The sequence below is a fragment of the Cervus elaphus genome, chromosome 27 (genome assembly GCF_910594005.1).
Source record: "Cervus elaphus chromosome 27, mCerEla1.1, whole genome shotgun sequence".
Classification (NCBI taxonomy): Eukaryota; Metazoa; Chordata; class Mammalia; order Artiodactyla; family Cervidae; genus Cervus; species Cervus elaphus.
In genome coordinates this window covers 63,358,878-63,382,298 of record NC_057841.1, presented here as the reverse complement: position 1 = coordinate 63,382,298, position 23,421 = coordinate 63,358,878, and the positions used below count along the sequence as shown (strand labels likewise).

Genomic DNA, 23,421 nt, shown 5'->3' with positions numbered 1-23,421 from the left:
GCTGGGGCCTTCCGGGTGGCCCGCCTGGCCAGGGTCGTGTTGCCGAGCCCCCAGGAAACGATCACGCGGCCTGTGGCCCTCCCAGGGCCCCCGGCCGCTGACCTGGCGGGAGTGACACCCTTCTGCCCGCATCCAAGCCCTCGCATCTTTCCAGGCTCAGCCTAAGGCTGATTTGGCCAGGTTTCTCCTCCTCCACAGAAGCTCCTTCTCCTTCCCTTGGAGCCCTCTCTCGGGCAGCCCCTGCAGCCCTTGGACCCTGAGACGTCTCCCCGGGGCCTCGTACTGGGCAGCCCCTGAAGCCCCGAGCAGCTGCCACGCTCACAGCCCCTCCCAGGGAGCGTGGCCCGCAGCGACTTCTCGCACCGAGGGCTTGGGCCTCGTGGGCCTGCACCCTGGCCCTCACTGATGCTGGGTTAGGGCCCGCAGTGTAACAGAGGGTGCCGCACTTGCTCTGCAGGAGACAGCGCAGCTTGGCAAGAGGCCTGGCACAAGCCCCCTGCCTGTCCGGGGCACTTCTGTGTGTTCACACTCACGTGATATACTGTTTTTTTCATGCCAAATGGTACAAAAAGGAAAATTCAAGTGGTCCGTAATTTCGCCACCCAGATTATTCATCATGTTAAAAGGGCAAAAAAATATCAGTTGTTTTATTCACATGCTGTATTTTGTTCATGTGTACCTTAGTTTTTAGACTGTTGCTATTCATAGATCATTACCTCTGTTTCAGAGATTAGTAACTCTTTAAGTTTTAAAAATCACGTTTCATACGTAAATCCCCAGTTTTTAACTGGTTTTATTTCAGTTGGGAACAGCATTATAAAGATTACAAAGAACAGTTAAATTCCCAGGTTATCTAGAAAGGACTATTCAACTCAAAATGTATCTTTCCCATAATAAACACTGTGGGCACACTGGTTTATGACGATGATTGATTCAGTTAGACCTTCCCTGGGAGTCATCTGTGTTCTGTAACCTTGTCATATAGTGTGATCGTTATCTGCACTTTCCCTGGGGCTGAAGTCTTTTCTATTCCTTTGCTAGACCCAAAGGTCCTCTAGTCCAGCGTCTCACCTAATCCTGCCTTTCTCCCCCTGTTGCAATTCCCTTCTCCAGGGGGTCTTTCCAACCCAGGGATCGATTCTGTGGCTCCCACACTGCAGGCAGATTCTTTACCATCTGAGCCACCACGGAAGCCTGTACCTGGCTCTTGGCATTCTGTAAATGTTTGTCGAGCAGGTGCACATGAAACACACCTAGCCTGATGCCTTTGCCCAAGAAGTATATTATTCCCATGGATTCTTTTCAGCTTGTGAGCCCACAAGGACGAGCGAGATGGGATCAGAAGGGTCTCCTGCGTTACTGAGACTGAGAACCCGGCCACTGGGCAGGGCAGTGGAGATGGGGGACCAGTCGGCCGAGGCTGTAGGAGGGATGAACGCAGGAGGTTCTTGAGGGCTCCCAGGCCCGAGAGGTCTGAGGCTTGGGGCCGGGGAGATGGGGATAAAACTGTCCCAGAACAACGAAGACGGAGCCAGAGACAGAAAAAGTGACAGCGATGAGTCCAGGGAGAGGGACAGAGAAACACACAGACAGAATCATAGCAAATACATTCATCTGAACGAGACGGCTTCTGCCAGTGCTGGCCGGCCCCGAACGCCTGTCTCCTCCTCCGGGTTGTAAATCCCTCGCGAGCAGGGCTCACGGCTTGTTCACCTGGGGGTGCTCAGGGCCGAGAGGGGGCCTGGCACACAGCAGCTCCCGGGAACGGTTTAGAACCTGAACTGAGTTGATAAAGGAGGATTTCGCCACCTGTTTTGACAGCATATCCAGGGCTCCCGTGGTTTCCATCGCCTGGAATATTATGAAGCTCTCTCCTTAAATCTAACTGTACTTTCCTGATACAGTTTAAGTCCATTTCCTCTCAAATGGCTTACAATGCACAGGATGATTTTTCAGCCATCCGGGAAGAAGGAATACTGTGTATAAAGCCTGGATTCAATAAAACCAGATTTTTTAAAAAATAGCTCTTAGCATCTTCTACTACAGACACTGGTCTGGGCAGGGCTTTTTATTTTATTGAATCCAGCTGAATAGCTTGACTACATTAATAATGGGGCTTCATTTCCAACCACTGGCTCACAGTCTTTTCCCCTAAAAGCCTTATGGTACTTAAGCAACTGCTAATACATGAATAATTGCTGGTGGCATCATTTCCTGCCATGATTTGACCACCAGGATGAGGTTTTTCTTCTTGTACCTAATCTGGTGTTCTCAAGCAGGCCATGTGTGGGCCTGCAAGATCATACTGCAAATACAGTAAACAGATCTAACTGCAGCTATGATTTGGGTTGTATTAGGTTTCTTTATGTGGAGAAATTAAGGATTTGAGGGAGATTCTGATGGGTGGATAGTACACTGAAGGGATGCTCCCTCAAGGTGGCCCAGAGGTTTGAACCTAGTATTTCTGCTGAGCATGGTCAGAGCCGTTCTGCAGGGTCCCTGGAAGGACTGGCAGATTTTACCCCACTTACTTTAAAGATGCTCTTTTGCTCTTTCAGGACTTCCCTGGTGGCCCAGTGGTTAAGACTCTGCCTCGCAACGCAGGAGACTTGGATTTGATCCCTGGTTGGGAACCAAGTGGGTGTGTGTGTGTGTTCAGTCACTCAGTCCTGTCCGACTCTTCACGACCCCGCAGACTGCAGCCCGCCAGACGCCTCTGTCCATGGGATTCTTCAGGCAGGAATACTGGAGTGGATTGCCATTTCCTTCTCCAGGGGAATCTTCCTGACCCAGGGATCACACCAGCGTCTCTTACGTCTCTTGCATCGGTAGGCAGATTCTTTACCACTAGCAACACCTGGGCCTCCCTGCTGGCTCAGCTGGTAAAGAATCCGCCTGCAATGCGGAAGACCCGGGTTCAATCCCTGGGTTGGGAAGATCCCTTGGAGAAGGGAAAGGCAACCCACTCCAGTGTTCTAGCCTAGAGAATTACATGGACTGTATAGCCCATGGGGTCTCAAAGAATTGGATACGACTGAGTGACTTTCACTTACTTTTGGGAACTAAGAGGGGCTTCCCTGGTGGCTCAGGGGTAAAGAATCCACCTGCAATGCAGGAGACCTGGGTTCAACCCCTGGGTCAGGAAGATCCCCTGGAGAAAGGAATGGCAACCCACTTGCCTGGAGAATTCCATGGACAGAGGAGCCTGGTGTCCATGGGGTGTCCAAGGAGCCTGGTGTCCAAGGGATCAGAAAGAGTCGAGCATGACTGAGTGACTAACACTTTCACTTTCTCTTTCTTGGGAACTAATATCCCACGTGCTGCAGAGCAGCCAAACCTGCATGCCACAACTAGAGAGTCCATGCCCGGAATGAAGGACCCTGACACAGCCAAATAAATAAAAAATAAACATGCAAAGAGATGCTATTTATTCAGCTCCCATAGAACCATGCTTCTTTTTAAAAAAAAGTTTCCCTGCAGGATGATACTTAACCATCACTTGAGTGATATTTTTTAGTATACCTAACTGGGGCAAGATACCCGAGTAGAAGACAGATACCTAAAACATAGTTGTTAATGGGAATACAGCATAGCACCTAGGAGCGCAGCTTGGAGCCTCATGACCTGAGCTTGGATCAGCACTTTCTCAACATGTGGCTTTATAGGAGTTACCTATTCTGCCTCGGTCTTCTCCTGTGAGAAGTGGGGTTGTTAACAGTATCTACTGCATCCAGATAAATTGATGTTTGCTGAATGCTTAGATCCATGCTTGATCACAGAGCTCTGAAATACCTGTTATGACTTACGTTTGTCGTTTTGTTGAAAACTCAGGGCATTTGTTCCTCTCCACATGGCCCCCACTTAGGATGCATAGTGAAGCTGATCTCCCACCTCACATACAATACTTTTTTGGCCAAAATAAAGTATTTCTTTTAACTGGGAACTTTGTGTGCCCATTGCAGTGGGGCTCAGTACTGTGGGGATAAAAGGGAACAAAAAGCAGGATGCCCCCCTCAAAGACTGCAGTCCAGCTGGACAAACGTGACTATCGCGCTTCAAGTGGAACCAGAGGGCAGACAGGTGACGCGTGGGAGGCCTTCCAGAGATGGAGGCGCTTAACGCAGCCGGCCTGGATGGCCAGACCAGGCTCCTGGAAGGATGATCTGAGTTTGGGAACAGGGTGCAGACTTGCGGGATGGAGGTAGTAAGGTGATAGTGAGTTGGGAGGTGGAGGCGGGGATAGCGTGTTGGGGGGCTCGGAGGGGGTGGGTGGGAATCTGGGGGGACCAGCTCAGCTCAGTGGAGAAGCAGCGAGGGCAGGCCCAGGCCGAGGGCAAATTGCAGGGTGAGCGCAGGTGGCACCGGGAAGTCAAGGGAGAGAGGCCCGACTATGGAGGTCTTCACAGAGCAGGCAAATGAGTGTTTAGACTTGGTTGACTAGAAAAAAGGAAGAAAGAGCTCTCTGCCGGCTCTCTGCGAGCTTGGCTGCTATGTCTCCCGAGGCCCTTCCCGCCACAGCAGCATCCCCACACCGGGCCCTGCGCGTCCTCCAGTGACGGCCAAGCTAGAGGCATTAGGCTTTTCCCCCTACATGAGTTACCAACCACCACAGACCCCAGGAACGCTTTTCTGTTTTAGGAAAGGCCATGGTGGCTTGATGGAGGTGGTGAGGCTGCTGTCTCTACCTCTTTACGTCTGAAATCTCTACTAGGACGCAGAGAGACAGGGTGGTGTTTGCTCAGGTGCATGCTCGTCGTCCTGCAGCTTCCTGGGTTTTGCTCAGAGCTCCGTGATCATCTGCTCACGCGAAGGAGGTTTACGGGCCCGTCTGCCCGGCTCTTGCCTTCTCTGGTCTGGTCTTTGCCGTTTCTGGAAGCCGTGTTTTCTTTCCTCCTCGTGGGCCCATTCCAGCCTTGAGTGAGGAGCAGGCGGTCCCCGGCAGCTCATCTGTATCATCGCTCACTGCCTGTGAAGTGGAGGGAAATAAACAGCACATGGGAGGGGGAGTCTGTGTTCTAAGAACTGCTTTGGTTTACACATCTATAGATACACTCACCCAGCACCGCAGGTCACATGGCCTGGCTGGTGAAGCTGAGCATGAGTCACTTGTAAATTAGTCATAGAGAAAGAAATATGTTTCTAAAAGCCAAGCACCGTTGGCTTACACATGAAGCCGGGGGAGTGAACAGGCAGCCTCATAAAGCACTCAGGCCTCCCGTGACAGCTGGCGTGCATGGCGCATCTGGTGGGAAGAGTGAGTCTCCGGGCCCGAGAGCCCTTTACCGTGCGCTGGAGCTGCAGCTGAGCGTCTGGGCCAGTGGGAACCCCCACATTGGAGCAGGGGGTGCTTGGGATCGGTTCCACCTTTAGCCAGTCTTTCTCGTACAGTCTCACTTTGGCACAACAACTTTTCTATTTATTTTTTAAGATTTTTGTTGTTGTTGTCATTGTGCACCATTTTTAACGTCTTTATTGAACTGGTTACAATATTCTTCTGTTCTATGTTTTGGTTTTTTGGCTTTGAGGCACGTGGTCTCTCTGACCAGGGATGGAACCCCCACCCCTTGCGCTGGAAGGTGAAGTCTTAATCCCTGGACCACCAGGGAAGTCCCGAGAATGCATATATACACACATATGGATTGGAGGATGAGTACTCTACGATGCTGTGACGGCCTCTGCTGCACATCAGTGTGAATTGGCCATGGGCACACCCGTGACCCTCCCAGCTCCCCCACCCCGTCCCTCCAGACTGTCACCTAGCACCAGGGAGAACTCTTGACTGAGGCCTTTAGTAACATAGTCAGATGGTGGAGACTAACCATCTGAGCCTGAAACATGGAGAAGTGTGTCGGTTGGACAAGAGGTCAGGTCGGGAGGGGCCAAGGAGAGGAGGCCTGGAGTGTCATGGAGCGCAGGAACCTCAGCGGAGCTGGGAAGGAGAAGGAATCCCACCCCAAGCAAGGTGGGAAACCATCTGAGCAAACAGAGCACTCCGGGGACAAAGGCTGCCCCTTCACTGGATCCACTGGGAGCCTCAACTTTTTTGACACACGCAAAAAATAGAGAAGACAAGGAACAATCACCAAGGGAGGCCAAGGCACTGCTTACTAAATTAGCCCAAAGGAGGGATTTCACCAAATGCAAATTGAACAAAGAACAATATGTGTGACTCAAAATATCCGTTATGCTCTTAATGTGAGAGGGTGTGAGGCAGGGAAGTGACCTTTGAAAGGTTTTAACGTTGTAAACTTTTGTAACCACATTGTTTTGATTGCTGGAAGATTTAAGAAAGGATTACCTCGGGGTACCATTTTGGAAAAGTGATTTAGAAGAAAAAAAAAAAAACCTGCTTTCTACATAGTATGTTGGGACTTTTTTCACTCTGTTTTTGCTTTGAAGACGTCCGATTCAAATGTCCATGAAGCGGCTCCGCCCTTCATGTGAAACGAGGCTAGAGGTGCGGCTCCTGCTTCGTCTGGTCTTCTGCCCCGGCCTGTCTGCCAGAATTCGGGTTCAGTGGGTCGGGGCACCCCTACATGCTCCCCGAAGGAAGTGCCTTTGGCACTGTTTCCCCTCCCAGCCCCACCCCTGCCCCTGCCAGTGGGGCTAAATCCTTGCAAAATAGAGTCTCTGTCCCTCACCCTGAATTGGTGACTCCGGGCCAGACATTCCCCTGAAGGTCTCCTCAGAAGTTTGGGAAACAGGAAATGTGAAGAAAATGTCTAATGTGCCCGGTCATGTGAACTCCTCTTTCGATGTTGCAATAGAATTTTGGAAAAGAGTGCTCAGTCTTGGTTGCACCCTCCTCGTCAGAGCGAGCCTCTGCTCCTTTGAGAATATGGTCAATTTGACTATCCCGCCTCAACTTCCCTCTTTCTAAACATGTTAGCCCCAATGCCTGAAGAACAGAACCAGAAAAGAAACATTCTGGGCCTTCAGTGGCATGGTCAGATTGCCAGCAGGGCTGCTGAGAGGGGCCCATGTGCTTGTTGTCCCTGAAAAGTCCCTTGGCATCTCTTAGAAACGCCCATCCCTGCCAGCGTGTCCGTGCAGGCTCACCTCGCATCTCCGGAACCTTCACAACCTATGTTTGCAATAAATGATTGATGACGAGGCTGGCTTCCCACGCATTTGGCTCTGATCATCTCCACACTGAAACATTCAGATGCAAATAATTTTCAAACTAAATGGCTTCAAGGGATCTTTCCGGGAGGATGGAAAAGCATCCATATCTTCAGAGGGGAGTGGCTTCCCCAGGCATTCGCTTTTAGTCCAGATTCATCCAACTGTACACACACACAAATGTTCTATAGGTAAATTATACCTTCAGGAGAATGTTTAAGATTAATAAAGTGGCTTGAGTGTGGAAAAAATAAAAAGTGGACATGATATAAATGACTCCACTGAAAGGGATTTCAAAAACATTAAGAGCTGGCCAGTAGGAACTAAGAAATATATGTGGGCAGTCTCCCCACCCCACCCCCCCATACGGGAAATCTTTGCAAGGTGAGCAGATTCAGCCCCGCTTGTAGAAACTACAGCTGGTTATGTGCATGCGTCTGTGTTTTCATATGTGGTTTGTTATCTTGATGTCCATTTTTGTTTGGCTTATTTCCCTATTCAATTGGATTTTTTTCTCCTATTTCCTGACACCCCCACGGTACCAGATATCCCAGGCCTTATGAAAAGCAAATGCCCAATAAATGTCCCCTCATCCCCTGGGATGGTGTCCTTCCCCACGCTCTGGAACATTCTACTGAAATTAGCCAGTGCATGTTGGCCTCCAATGCTTGTGTAAAAATGGAAAGTGAAAGGAGAAACATATACACTTGCACTAGTTTTCAGAAAATTCCCAGCTATGTCAGTTTCTAAAAAAAAAAAAAGAAGAAGAATCCATTTCAGAACTTTTACTTGGGGAAAACTATTTTTGCCCCACAAGAAAAATAAAACATGTGCTCAGTAAGTAGTGATATTTATTTAAAAGTAAGAAAACAGTGTTCAAGACTCTGAATGAATGTGGGTGAGGGGGCAAAGCGTCCCTTTGCTTTCTGTCTCTCTTCCCTCCTCTTCATGGCTGCTCAGAAGAACAGGTGTGGAAATTCCCGCCAAGTGTCAGCTCTGTCGGTTTACACGTTTGTATACGGAGTTTCATGTTTTTTTTTTCCTTCTGACAAGTCAGTCTTTTTGTCATCATCTCATCTTGAAACTAGAGAGGAAGGGAATGGAAGAGCGAATTGCTAATATGAGAGGCTTCTGGAAATTCCCCTTTTATGGTACATGAGTCTTTCTTAAGAATAGTTCTCTTTCAGTTGTGTTTTTGTGATTTCGGTGAAAATCACTTGCCCAGCCCTACCTCTGTTTTGTTTAAGTCTGACTTGATCCCAGCTCTCTTTAGTTTATTTTTCTCAGCTCTCTTTAGAATCAGGGGCTGGAGAAGGCGGGGCAGAGGATAACTTGATTTTCACTGCTTGGGAGAAAAGAACCCAACTGAGATACTTAAAAACAAAAAAGATCATCTGAGTATAAATCTATCTTCACGTGATTTTGGACAATGGGTTCACCCAATATCTTATAACCTGAATGATCTCACGTGAACTGAATGACTCACGACTGCCCGGATGGTGATGAGCAGCTTTATAAAACACCCCTGGCATCTTGCGTGTTAATGGAGACTGATTGGTTTCAGTTACAACCTGGTTGAAGGGAAGCTGACCGACCTGTTTCCAAGTCAGTACAATACCAGGTGATTCACAAGCAAAAAAGCTTTTTTCCCACACCGCTTCGGAGGATGTCTTCTTGAAGATGGATGTAGGTCTTGGACCCTGGGGCTGGAACAGGCTGACGGCCGGTGTGCCTGCAGGTAGAAGGGCCCCTGGAGGGAACAACAGATCTCACTGTCCCCGGAGTGGCTGGCAGACCGCTTGGGGGGCTTGGAGGGCCCAGGCGGCTAGCGGACTGAGGCTGGAATGTAGGAGAGTGTGTGACAGCTGGTCCCAAGGCCTGGGCTACCGGGAATATGCTAATTAGTGAGATGCCCGTGAGGGCCGGGTCAGCGGGCGGCCAGGTAAACAGTCTCAGGTTATTTCTGCGTTGGCAGAGGGAGGCAGTGGCCAAGCGCCTTCTGTCCAGTTGTTCTTGGCAGTTACTCATTAATTGCACCTCAAGGCACCACTAGGGCAGACTAGAAAAACGCTCCTCCAGGAATCCTCTGCCCTCCTCACCCCCCAGCGTCCACGTGACCCACTCCTGCAGCGTGGAAACTAGGGGCACCTCTACCTGGGCGCCTTTCTGAGAACAGCTAGCCTCCCAGGGCCCTGGGGGGCCACAGCCCGCTCCCACCCCAGTCCCAGGACCCCTGGACTCTAGGCCAGGTGAGGTGAGACCTGGTCGGAGCTTTTCTTATGAAATCTCTTGACCTCTGAGTTTCTTTTTCCTGCTACGTTGAGCCCCAAATATGTTTGTTTTCTTTCTAATTTTGGCTTTTGAAAGAAAAAAAGAATGGGTACAGTGTAAAAGTTTTCTCATATCCAGATTGGAAATTCCCTGCTCACCCTGAAACCAGGCAGGTGCAGTTTGTCTCTCTGTCAATAAACAGTGTGACCTTGGCCTGGACAACCTCTGGTGGCCACGGCGGGCCCCAGGCCCATCTCAGGGTTCGAGAAGAGCCAAGCTGCCCTGCGTCAGAAGCTGGGCCTGCCTCTTGCTCTTCTTCTTTTTTTTTCTTTTTGATCTTCTGATAGAGACCACATAGTGTTCTCTTCACGGTATTTTGATGACATATGACGTATAAACACAGGTGTGACCTTTACGCTGTACACGGTGTTACCATTATAATGAGTGAGAGAAGATACTGTCAGCTGAGTTCAAGGTGAAAGCCGGAAGCAGCCAATACTAATTTTCACTGAAAACAGCGTCGCAGAGCCAGGCGTGGGAGCCCCTCTGGGGGCTCAGTTCAGCTGCCTCTTGTGTTGTTTTATGGACCAACCCCAGATGAAGGGTTTCCATGGGATGTGCCACCTCTCACGGTCCAGACGTACTGGGTGACACTCACTCTGAGGGCCCCTTGTCCCCTGGGGCCACCCTCCACATCATGAGGTGTCTGGTCCTGCCGTCCATGCTGGCTGACATTTCACTTCTCTGGGACTCCCGTTTTCTTGCTTCCTTTGTCTTCTTCCTAACCCCAATTGAGGACTTGGTTCCTTGCGGGGGGGAAACCGTCAGAGCCACAATTAATGTAATTGTTTATTTGTATGAAGGCTTTATTTATTAACAGCTTCAGGACTGTCCACGTGACAGAGTGTGGCCTCCGGCTTGGGCTCACATGAGTCGCCACTGTGTCTTTTTCTCACCAAGCAGCCAGCACAGGGGAGAGAAAATGGAGGAGAAGACGGCCGGCTGACCATCGCGATTTGCTCCTCCAGCCCCGAGCTGCCTCTGGGCAAGCGCTCTGACCAGCGTCCCTGGTTGTCCAAGACGTGGGGAGGTTAGGACTGCAGGCGAAGAGCCCCTCCGGGTTCCGAAATCCACGGGTTGGCAGTTCCTGAGCAGAACAGGAGAGGGCCTCCCAGGCCTTGTTTCTCTTCCTGGAGGTTCAGGTGGACGGGTCGTGGACGGGGGCAACCTTGCAGTGTCAGGTCGGCGAGGTGCAGGGGGACTCCCAGCCTGGCGTCTGGGGGAGCCCCTGGGGCTGGACGGCAGGGCTTCCCGGAGGGCGAGCCTGCCTCCCAGGGCCCAGTGTCAAGGTCGGCCGGTGTCTCTGTTGTCCCCAGGAAGCTGGGGCTTCTCCTGGAGTCTAGCGCGTGGAGGCCAGGGGCTCTGCTGGAAATCCTGAGATGGCCGTCTCAGCACAGGTTTACTTGCAGTGGTCCACACCGGTGGCCCAGTCTGGGCTGAAAGCTCTGAAAGCGCTGGGCTGCTGTGAATGGAAAAGTCACTTGCCGTCCCCTCAGCCCGAGGAGCGAGCCCTCTGCTGCCCACGGGCCTTGCCGTCCACTCTTCGTCCTCCCCTCCGTCTGCAGCCGCCCCCCAGCAAACTGCATGAATGTTCACTGAGGCGTCCAGGGCAACAGGCTTCTGGGCCAGCTCGGGGAGGCCCGCGGGCAGGCGGGGCAGGAGAACCGGAGGCCAGGCCGTGCTCTGCGCCCTCTCTGGGTCCCATCGGTGGTCCACACCTGGGAGACCCCCGGTGGTGACCTCCGACCTGAGAGAGAAAGGCGGGGCGCGGGGGGCTTGTGGGCAGAAAAGAGAGGCTCTGACGAGCTCTCCAGGGACGGAAAGGAGGAGAGGGCTCCGCGGGCCCCAGCGGGCGTCCCGCCCGGCCGCCCTCTGCTCTCCTCCGCGCCGACAGGAGGCAGTAGAGGCGGAGCCGCCTCTGGACCGGGCCCCCCAGCTGCCGCCCGCCCGCGCCGGGCCCCTCTCCCCGCCGCGCCCCTCGCCTCAGCCCGCAGGCCCGCCCGCTCCACGCTCCGCCGCCCGCGCCAGCCTGGCTGTGTGTGGCTTCCTGACCCATCTGATACCATCAGCCTCGTGGGCGGCTTCTCAGCCTCTCCGGTGAGGGCGCCTCGCCGCTTCAGGCGGAGCGTCGGTCCCTCGAGGCGGGAGCCCTGCTCGGCCCCGTGGCCCCAGGGCCCGGTTCAGCCCTCTCGGTGGGTGGAGAGGCCTGCCCTCCGCGCCCCGTCCGAGGGGCCCGCTGGGGAAAGTCCTCTCAAGGCTGCTCTCACTCCAGCCGTGGGAGCCAGTGGCGCCATGCCCCCGTCTCTGTGGTTGAATATACTGGGGCCCAGAGGGATCGGACATCTTAGGCAGAGTCAGAGCTACGACGTCCTAGACTCGGAAATCCCTCTCAGCGCTCTGGACTCGACCGCACACCACGCGGGCCCCGCGCCAGACAGCCCTGAGGTTCTTGGTGTGTCGAGAGTCCATCTGCCGGGAGCATGGCACAGTCTTTATGGATTGAGGTGTTTCAGTTGTCTTGATTCCAATTTATTTATTTATTCATCCCACAAATCCTTTCACAGCTTTTACCCGGTGCCAGGCACCGTCAGAACCTGGTGAATGAGGTGAATGAGATGCAGGCCCTGCCCTTGGAGAGGGGAGGCACTTGGGGGCTCACCAGGGAGCCGTGATGGGCAGGATGAAAAGTGGGCATGGTGCGAGGTGGTGGGGCTTGGTCAAGAAAGGCTTCATAGAAGAGGTGGTGTTTAACAGTCTTTTTTTTTTTTTTTTTGCATCTTCTTAAAAAAATTTTTTTAATTGGAGAAGAGTTGCTTTATAGTGTGTTGGTTTCTGCTGCACAACCACGTGAATTGGCTGTAAGTACACGTGTCCCTTCCCGTGTGAGCCTCCCTCCTACCCGCCCCTTCCCGCCTCTGGGCGGTCGCAGAGCGCTGAGCCTTGCTCCCTCGTCACCCAGCCGCTCCCCACCAGCGAGCTCTTGTCCACATGGCGGTGTATACCTGTCGGTGCTGCTCCCCCAGTTTGCCCCAGCCTCCCCTTCCCCCACGGGGCCCACAGGTCCGTCCTCTGCATCTGGGCAGAGTCCTGAGAAGCATGGAAATGCAGTGTGAGCTGGGGTCAGCTGAAAGGGTGAGGCTTCAGGCTGATGCTTCCAGCAGCACAGGGAGCTGAAGGTGGGAGATGGGCTTGCGGAGAGGTGGGGCTGAGGGCGTCGTCGGGGCCAGCTCACTGTGGATGGGAAACCACTTAGGGCCTGGGAATGAGAGAGAAGGGTACAGTTGCTCTGCTGTTTGAGGGGCGCTCCCTGGAAGCAGCGCCAGGAGCAGACTGGAGGGACAAGGTGAGGCGGGGAGAGCTGGAACAATGCAGCGGGGCTGAGGGGTCTGGCCCGGGTGGGCCGAGGAAGGGGAGGCAGCCTCACGGCAGCGAAGAGTGGGCGGGGAGCGGAGAGGGGGAAGGAGGTCACTTGCGGGCTTCCAGCCGGGCTGAGGCTTCAGGGGAGCTGATGGGGCTTCTAAAGGCAGATTTGAGGAAAGCTTAGTGAGCTCCCTTTGGGGAGTGCTGGGTTTGAAGTAACTGAGTTATATGTGGATATATTTGATTCTAAATTAGGATTTACTTGGAAAAGAACCTGATGGAGAGATTGAAGGCAGGAGGAGAAGGAGACGACAGAGGACGAGATGATTGGATGGCCTCACCAACTCAATGGACATGAGTTTGAGCAAATTCCGGGAGTTGGTGATGGACAGGGAGGCCTGGCCTGCTGTAGTCCATGGGTTGCAAAGAGTCAGACACGACTGAGTGACTGAACAACAACAAATTAGGATTAGAGGCTGACGAGAAATTTGGGAGCCGTCAGCCTACAGGCCTGTTAGCGAGGTTGTCGCTGACTTGTTAGGAAGGATGTGAGGTGTCAACTCCTTGGGGAAGGTATGTGACCATTTCCATAAATCTTTGTGAAATAGTGTGTTGTCTTCATCCCCAAACTAGACTTTGTCCCTAAACTCCAGTTGCCTGGAATTGGAAGGTTCAGGTGTGTGACGAAGGAGTGGTTTTCATCCTTTTGGTACTGTTAAGAGTTACATGAATATCTCCAGCATCTGTATTCAGGTTTCCTCTTTCCAGAGCCACACGTGGTTTTTAAATATTACTGTCTTATGGAAGGTTCATTTCCCCTTGACTGTGTCAGCTGTCCATCCACCTCTGGACCTGCCATTGACTTTTTAAAGTAGCTGGCTGTCATGAGTATTTCAGGTGGGGACCTCATGGCTTAGGAAAAGTCAGAAGTTTTTCTGTTTTCTCTCATCCCAGCTTGATGAGGACAGGCTAGCCCTTCTGCACTGAGGTCGGGAAGGCATAGCTTCTTCTGACTCCAGAGCTCTTGCAGGCTTGTGTCTGATGGCTCAGAAGTATCAAGTCTAATTTGAGTTGTTTTTTCAAGAACTTCCCTTGACTAATGATTTAAGGGAATATTAATAAGATCCTCAAATCAAAAACTACAAATCCTGCAAAAAGAACTTCACTAGCTTCAGGCTTTTCACATGGCTCTTTTCATATTTGCATTTCCTATCACTTCTTTGAAAGAAGAGGAAAATTGAGATCTCTGACAGTTAAACAGAAAGACGAGGGGAGTAGAAGCATTCACAATGACTGATGGCAGTGCCTATGCTAAAGTGCTTCACAGAAGTCATTTATTCTGATGACAACTCTCAAACTAGAGCCTTATATTCTGTATTTTATGAATTAAGACATGGAGGCTCAGAGACGTTGAAGATTTCATCTCCCAAGTTCGATTGAAGCATTCCGGGGAAAGAAAAGAGAACAATGAACTCATCCGACTCGACACAGCTGGGGATTTGCAGAGTTGAGGTCGCAGCCCAGTTCTGTCTTCCTCTGACGTCTGTGCTCTGTCCTTACCATCACACCACCTCCGGGGGGCGAAGGGTAGAGTGCAGAATCAGAGGCCAAGTGAAATAGGTTTCAGGTGACAGTGACAGGTGGTGGATCTTCATGCAACTGAACTGGATGCCAGCTCTAAGCTAGCCTGGCATGGGTAGAATAGGGGTGTACCTAGCTGTGGGTAGACCTGGCATCTCGTGGTATTGGATGAGAGCTGGCATCCAGGCAGAGCCACGTTCCATGGGATGCTCGGCTCCTGTGTCTGCCGAGGGAGCCACGGTCAGACTGTGTACTCGGTGCCTTCAGTCACGCCCAGCTCTTTGTGACCCCATGGACTGCAGCCCACCAGGCTCCTCCGTCCATGGGATTCCCCACAGAGAGAATCCCACGCCCTCCAGGGGATCTTCCTGACCCAGGGATTGAACCCACGTCCCCTATGTCTCCTGCATTGCAGGCAGATTCTTTACAGCTGAGCCACCGGGGAAGCCCTCCGCAGTCGGATACGTAGGTAGAAAATACTGAAAATGAAGGCTGATAAGGCGTTTTCTCCTGATCACCTACCATCATGGTACAGTGTGTGCCCTAGAATTTCACCAGAGCCATACAAACTGTATCTTCCAATCACAAACTGGATTCTACTGCCACATTTAAAATGGAAAACCAGCAAGGACCTACTGTAGAGCACGAGGAACTCTGCTGGATGTTAGGGGCAGCCTGGACAGGAGGGGAGTCTGGAGGAGAAGGGGCACATGTACATGCACGGCTGAGTCCCTTCACTGTCCACCTGAAATGATCACCACATTGTTAACCAGTTATATCCCAAAACAAAATAAAAAGTTTTTTAAAATAAAAAAAAAATGTAGGTGCTGACAGTCGGCTTGTAAGTTGCTATCTTTTGCCTCCTGGGAACACTTTTTACCCTTTATTATTTAACATTTAGGAGTAGGGCTCTGTAGACAAGTTGGTCAGTTAGGTTGACAAAAGCTGGCGATCCCAATGCTAGGAGATTAAAGAAGAAATCCGGCCATCAGGATCCCTTCTGCCTTCACAAGACTTAACAAGTAAAATCTCAGGCTTTTGGACTGACTTGGGGAAAGGTTTTGACGAATTAATGAAAAAATCTTTAATTTTAGAATTTCTTGAAAGAGGTATGTTTTTAAACTTTCAAATACCTAGAATTGGGCACGCAAGTGTCGCCAAGTGGCAGGTCTGCTGAGCAAATAGTGACCACATCAAAACAGCAGGCTCGGTCTGGCGTGCTCTCTCTCTTCGCCCATAGCAGTTACATCTCTTTGGTGTCAAATGCATGTTTTTAAAAATCTTGAACAGTGTTTTCTCTTAGTTAGGTAAACAAACTCCTTGATGGCTATTTATAACTATTGGTTAGTGAGTCTCTCATAAGCCCCACCAAGCAGTTAGAACGGCAGGGGGATGTTTTGCAGGTTGGCTGTGGAGTAAAGACTCTCTGTTTTGATCAGAGCCTCTGTATTGCCCACCCAAGCCCCTGTTTGAAGTTCTGAATTACTTTTTCTCAGATTCCCACCCAGAGCTCTGCTGCCAGCCGCCGTGGATTGTATACATCGAGAGCAGCTATTGCGTCTCCTCCTTGCTGTGTGGGAGCCTGGCCTTGGGGATTCACCAGCGGGCCCATTTCGCTCTTATTTTCCAGCTCGTTTATCCAAGGGCTCAAGGCACCACTGAAAACCTTCCTATCACAGAGAGCCAGTGTTTGAGGGGCATTTGGTTTCAACTTGCTTGTGTTTGAACACTCATATTTATAATCATGCTAATCTCTGAGGCACTCAGATCACATTAAGAGCTTTATCTAAGGCTGCCAAGGAAATGAGCGTGTATCCACAGGGCTGGGAAGGAGGAGAACTTGGGTTGGGCCTTCAGAAATGGAACAGGCTGTGACATCCATTTCAACAATCCTTTCCAGGAGCTTTTTGTTTGGAAAGCCACGTGGCCAGGAGTTGCTCATGGACATGGTTCCCCTCCTCCACTCTCACGCAGGCCTCCCACACCGAGGCCCCCAGGCCTGGATGGTCTGCAGACCCTGGCCCCTCCTCCGTGAGCCCACTCAAGGGCCATGTGGCCGTGACACGCCTGCCTCAGGGCTGCCTTCTCATGCACCCCCTCCTGCCTTCCCGCACACTTGTCTTCAACCGGGGGGCGGGGAGCAACGGCGATTTTCCCGAGTCCATCTCAGAGTTGAGGTCCTGCTAGCCTCTGAACTGATGCCCAGGAAATCCTGCAGGACAGATGGTCAGGCAGGCAGGGGGCAGCTTGGGATGGCAGGAGGGTGAGCCACAAGGGGAAGCAGCTTAGGGTCAGGGCAGATACTGTCAGGGCGAGGAAGGGAATTTTGGGGGGAAGTCTGAACAGATTCATTTGACCCATCTATTAGGCTAATTTATAGAAAATGCACAAGAAGGGGGAAAATTCCCTTTGAGCAACCAGCAAGGTGAAAGAGAAGCAGGGGGTGTCCCTCATCTCATTGCAGAAGAGGAAACCGAGATGACTTCTCGAGTCGTTTATTGAAACCACCGTGAGGGCCCAGTGTAGGCAGGTTGAAAAGAGGCCCCATTTGCCTTCTCAGTGGAGATGTGGCTTAGGACTTTTTGAAGAATATTGCCTGTTCAGTTAGAAGAATATGACAAGAGTCACCCAGTGGAGGTTGGAGAATTCATCTCCATTCTCGAAACCTGGGTAATGCCTTCCTAGGCAGCAAATTTTATGTTGCATTCCAGCATTCCTAGAACATTTACTGTCGGAAGTTTCAACAAAACATGCTCACTAAGCTTCAGGGTTTTTAGGAATCCCATCTGGGTCTACTTGTTTATCCCTACGTGGAGACTGTTGGTGTATCAGCCTAAAACAGCTCACTAGAAGCCTCGGAAGAGTCTGGTTCTAGAATTTGTGCCAGGCTGTGGGAGTTCAGGAAAGGCTCAGCAGTGTGGTTTCACAGCCTGGGAAGAGTGTGCCTTGAGACAAGCGAGATGGGAGCAAAGACAAATGCTAAGAGAAGGTGAAAGGATGGCACATTAAGAGATATAAGGGAAGGAGAAAAAGAGTAGATGTACATAGCAATAAAAGAAGAAAAATCAGGAATTCCCTGGTGGTCCAGTGGTTAGGTGCTTTCACTGCTCTGGGCCCGGATTCACCCCCTGGTCAGAGAACTAACATCCTACAAGTCATGTGGTACTGCCAAAAAAATAATAAAAAGTAAAAGAAAAAAAATCATTATAATGGGCAGTGGACAGAAAAGTGATGTCTCTATTTTTCTCTGAGCCTACTAGGCCCACCAGTACTGCTAACAGATGAGGGCAGAGAGCTTTCTGTGGAGTCCACTCTTGAAAAGAAGAGAACCCTTAGGAATCATTCTACCAGATCTCTGTGTCTTCCATTTTCAGGCTGACTCCAGCCAAGTGGAGAAAAATCACATCTGGACAAAGGAAATTTATCTCCTCAAATCTAAAAGCCTTATGTCAAGAGAATCCTTACTATAGAGAAAACTATGGAGCTCAACACTGAATTTGATTCCAACCAAAAACTAGATAAAAGGTTAGAAATCAATATTATTTGTGCCATCTCCTTCCTTCTTCACTGCTAACCCTCTTCCAGGCCCCTCTGATAATAACAGTGTTATTTTTCATGCCTGAAAGGAAAATCAGAGATTGCATCAAGAAAAAGGCTTTTAAAGGAAGCCTGTGATATTGCAATATTATTTGGACTCTCCCTCTAAATAATGAATGATTCCAATTTCTCTTAGTATGGGTTGAGGGTGGCAGAATTAAATCTCGCTGGGTTAGAAATAAGTCAAAGCCCCCTAATGTCAGCCAACATTTATGATAGAAGTGAGCTTGATTTTTTTCTCATAATTGTTAGATGATGTCTCTTTTTCAAAGAGACAGAGCTGTTATAAATAAGCAAACCACAGCTGTATTCAGCTTATGACATCTTGGCTCTGTGCAAGCCCGTTTAGCTGGGAGTTGTAGAGCTCTGATCAGGGTGGCCGTGTGAGAGAGTGGAAGGGTGAGATGCTTTATGTCAGAATTCTGGGTTTGAGTCCTGGTTCCGCCATCAAGTGACCATATGTCTTTGGAAAAGTAACCTCTTCGTGATCATCGGTCTAATAGAGGTGACAAGAGTCAGGACTTATCTATAAGTTGTTGGGAAGATTAAACCCAGTTGATGGATATGGAAGAATTCTATCAACTGCAGGGTGCCCCATGAATAGTCCTTTTCATTAGAAACATTTTATTTGTTATTATGTTTTATTTTTGGCTGTGCTGGTCTTGGCTGCTATGCTCGGGCTTTCTCTAGCTGCTGACTGGCAGCTACTCTCCAGTTGCCGTGAGGGCTTCTCGTGGTGGTGGCCTCGCATGCAGCTGAGCTCAGCCTCCAGGGTGCCCAGGGCTCAGGGATTGTGGTGCGTGGCATGTGGGATCTCCCCAGACCAGGGGTTGAACCCGTTTCCCCTGCATTGGCAGGTGGATTCTTAACCACCACTGGACCACCAGGGAAGTCCATGTTTTCAATAGGTACCTTTATATTAATAGGAAAGAGACATGGTTTCACCCTCAATATACATTCACTCTTAATAACTCTTTAAGTGTCCTGCTGCATTCCAGCCAGCAGGCCAGAAACAGACCAGGGGGACTCCGCTGTCACTTCCCAGTATCACATTGCAGTGATGTGAGCTTTACCCCTTATCCAACATCAAATGATAATTTTTGGCTTTTAAAAATAAAGAGAAAAAAGCCCATGAGCCAGAAAGATTAAGAATTAAGTTAATTTTTAAAGTAACAGATCTTTCTATATATTCTTGTCTCCTTCATATGGTGCCTGTAATTTTTAAAATTAGATTTTCCTCTGGGCATTTCACACTAAAAATGATGAAGTTCCTTGTCCCTTGTAATTGCATTTCTTTTGATTTTCTTTTATTATGACTTGCATATCACTGACACTTTCCCCCTGGAATGTTAAAAGTATACATCATCCAGCTAAAAGGAAAAAATACTGTCTTCATAAAAATGGAAAAGAGAAAGTAGAGGTTCCTCTCTTTCGGTTCCAAACAAGGCAAAGTTCTTTGCACTTCGTACGTGCCAAGGTTGATGTCATGGAACCAAACCAGTTTTGAGTTATCTGCAATGAAAAAAAAAAAAAAAAGCAGTTCAACAATCTTCTGGATTGAAAAACAAATTTTCCACAGCATGATAACCCGAAAATGACTGAATGTATTCTCTCTGTAATTTCAGGGGCTGGAAAGAAATAACAGGGCAACCTTGAGTTCCCTGGTAGCTCAGCGGTAAAGAACCTGCCTGCCAACTCAAGAGACACAGGTTCAATCCCTGGGTCGGGAAGATCCCCTGGAGGAGGAAATGGCAACCCACTCCAGTGTTCTTGCCTAAAACATCCCATGGACAGTGGAGCCTGGCGGGCTACAGTCTAAAGGGTCACAAAGAATCCTACACAACACGGAGTGTACACACACACACACACCACACCATATCCATGGATATGGGTACCATATCCATCTGTTATCTGAGGAATGGATGAAAAAACCCATAAGATTCCTTTGGTTGATGTACTAACATATCATCAAAAGTTACCACTTTCGATGTAAGTGTTATTTATGGGTGATAAGCAGGATATATCCAGGGAAGGCATCTCTTAGTTTTTCAGAAAATCATCTTTGAGTTATTGAAATTCTGTTTTCATTCCATTTGAACTGTAGTCCTAAATCACTGTTGCATGGACTTCTAAGCAGGAGTGGATAGTGGGAACTTTAGGAACCCTGCCCAGGAGTCTCATTTCTGGTTCCTTGTAGGTTGGTGGTTGTTTAGTTGCTCAGTCGTGTCTGACTCTTTTGCGACCCCATTGACTGTAGCTACCAGGCTCCTCTGTCCATGGGATTTCCCAGGCAAGGAGTGGATTGCCATTTCCTTCTCCAGGGGATCTTCCCGATTCAGGGATTGAACCTGTGTCTCTTACATCTCCTGCATTGGCAGGCAGGTTCTTTACTGCTGAGCCACCAGGGAAGTGCCTTGAAGGTTTGGGTGCGTCTTTCTGTTGATGCCTGGAGTAGCAGGCATGTTCCTAGCTTCTCTATTAGGGCTGTGGCTTCCAGTTTCCTCCCCCCAAATCAGCTCTAGGATTCAGGCATCCACTGTACCCAGAATAGACGGAATGGCAACTCTGGAACTTTTAATGAGAACCAAGAAGGCCCAAGTGGATTATGTCTCCCAGTCTCCCAATTATGTAACTTTTTTCTCCCTGCTTTTGATGTACAAACAGTTAAAATGGAGTCCCAGAATCTACACCTTATGAACTTTAGGACCAGAAAGGGCCTTCAGAGGACAGGAGGGGCCTTTCTCTTCCTGCCACAAATAAGGCCCTTGAAACCTGGAGCGGTGACTCCCTCGACGGCAAGGAGAGGATCTGAGCCTGGGATAGCTGATGCTTGGACCCCATAGCTTGCCCACTGTGTGGGTTGTCATGGGAACAAGGATGGTACTGATGGGCTTCTCAGTGAAGGCACACGTCTGCTCAGGCTCTTGCCTCCGAGAGAGTGTGCTCCCTCATTAACATTAGAACTGGGGAATTTCTTACTCTCTCATCAAAGGTCTTGTAGACTTGATGGCAGTCAGATCCTACATATTTTTAATTAATATGATTTTTTACGTTTTGGCTGTGCTGAGTCTTCCTCGCTGCATGTGGGCTTTTTCTCTAGTTGCAACGAGCAAGGGGCTGCCCTCTAGAGGTGGCGCGTGAGCATCTCATTGCGGCGGCCTCTCTCGTCGCGGAGCTCAGACTCCAGAGGGCTCGGGCTGCACCGGTTGTGGCGCATGGGCTCATTCGCTCTCTGGCTCGTGGAATCTTCCTGGATCAGGGATCGAACCTGTGTCCCCTGCATTGGCAGGTGCACGCCTAAGCCCTGGACCGCCAGGGCAGTCCTGAGTTGATGTGACTGATGTAAAATAGGGTACTCATTTCAGGTGTACGGCAGTGATTCATATGTGTATATATTGCAAGATGATCACCGTGGTGTCTTATTAACAATGCATCCATCACCACATATAGTTATAATTTTTCTGAGAACTTTTAAGATCAACTCTTTTAACAACTTTCAAACATACTGTATGAAAGTTGCTAAAAGGAATTACTTATTTTATATCTAGAAGTTTATATAAAAGGTCTTACAGACATGATGGCAGTGAAATTATAATTTTTAACATTTAAAATGACCCTTAATAAAAGACCTTTCCCAACTGATGTACCAAGTAGTAAAACTTACCTATTTGAATCTGTAGTTCATCAACCGAGAGCTTATGACTGGTAGTCAGATATCCTTCACAAATTCTCCAGGTGTGAGTCAAATAACCTTAATTTTTTTTTCAACTTTGGGAGTTGAGTAGGTGAGGATTACCTCAGAAGACATTTAAATGATGTTTCAGGTTCAAATGGAAATGGAAAGCACATAAAATTGTAAGACCTAGAAGAATTTCAAGAATTTGGCAGAGGTGAAAACTCACAAAGAAAGCGCACAATTGGACGTTTTTGTTCTGCCCGTTTATCCGGCACAAACCCCTCTCATTTGGCCCCCCGTAAGGGTTAACGGGGGATTCTGGAGCCAGTAGCTGGCTCAGACTCCCGCCAGGATCTCAGGCCCGGCGTCCTCTCTAGGTACCGTGGGCGGAGGGCAGTACAGACACCCCACGTGACCCTGCCCCATCTCCTGTGAGCTTCAGGTCTGTTCGTGCCCACGAGCTGGGTCACTGATCCAGGAGGAGAGCCGGGAGGTCCTCACCAGTCCTTGCTGTGGCCTCCGAGACGGCAGTGGTCCCACAGAGCCCAGGTGCAGCCCTCTGCTCATCCCAGAGGGTGGGCGTCAGTCTCTCCCGGGAAACAGCGCAGGCGGGTCGGGGGGCTCGGAGGACTGGCTTGGAACCCGCATGGTGGCTCCGCTCCCCCGCCCGGAGCCCCGCCTGCAGGATGCCGGGCCTCGTGTGCTGGGGGCGGCAGGGAGCGGACTTGGCTGAGCCACCGTGCACACGAACCCCTATTCCCCCCACTTGTCCATCTTGGGGCTGCCCTGGCCGCTCAGGTGGTAAAGAATCTGCCTGCGATGGGTCGGGAATGGTGACCCACCCCAGTGTTCTTGCCTGGAGAATCCCATGGACAGAGGAGCCTGGCAGGCCACAGTCCACGGGGTCGCAGAAAGCCGGACACGACCGAGCGGCTCACACTGGCTGCACGTGTGCATCTTTAGTTTGCTTGGAGGCCTTGCCCTGAATGTGCTGTCTCTCAGCTGCCAGTCCTGAATTGTTTAAAAATGAAAAAAGCACTTCGAAGTTCAGCCTGACCGTGACAATCACCAACTCGCCCCGCAGACTTCCCGCCTGCCAGACACAAACGGAACATGAAAGGATGAAGCACCCAGCGAGCAGATGGGTTTTGTAAAAAGCTCCGTGGGCAGCTTCCTAGGAATGCAAAGGTCCCTGGCTTTGTTCAGTCATGAAAACACATCCAAGTGGAAGTCAGCAGAGAGGATGGCTCGCCGTCAGGAGAAGGGGCGGCTGAGGCCTGCGTGGGGAGCGGGCTCCCAGGCAGCGTCTGCGCCCAAGGCTGGGCCTCCCGGCCCCCCTCGCTGCCCGCGACAGGGCGTCGGGGACACGTCGCTGTGACTCAGCGGAGCCCATGAGCCGAGCCTGCACAAGGGTCGAAATCCTCTCCCCACGGGGGCGGCGCTGGAGTCTCGTGCTAGTGTGCTCAACAGGCCTCAAGCTGGATTTGTTTTTGAGTCGCAGGGAAACTGTATGCTTCACGCTCCAGAAGTCCCGGTGAAACAACCCTGCAAGGAGGTGGAAGGAGTTTCTCCTTCCAGACTCACATCTCTATCCACGTGTCATTTTGATTTTTTAAATTTATATATATATATAGTCCGTGGGATCGCAGAGGACATGACTGAGCGACAAACACTTTCACTTTTTCACTTTCATGGTTGACTTACGATGTTCAGGTGCACAACGAGGTGATTCAGTCATACATATATTATTTTTG

At 50.3% G+C, this 23,421-nt stretch overlaps 1 protein-coding gene across 3 annotated transcripts in view; it reads left to right on the top strand.

Moving 5' to 3' along the window:
• The window catches only part of BCL2 (BCL2 apoptosis regulator), a 191,702-nt gene that overhangs the window by 148,260 nt on the left and 20,021 nt on the right, over positions 1-23,421 (top strand). The window contains exon 2 of one of the 3 annotated variants that reach the window (XM_043889676.1): positions 17,769-19,320. The exons of the other annotated variants lie outside the window; for them this stretch is intronic. Within the exon in view, the coding sequence (XP_043745611.1) occupies positions 17,769-17,864 (96 nt within the window). The 3' untranslated portion in view covers positions 17,865-19,320. Of the gene's footprint in view, positions 1-17,768; positions 19,321-23,421 lie in introns of those variants that run through there. 3 annotated transcript variants of the gene reach the window in all.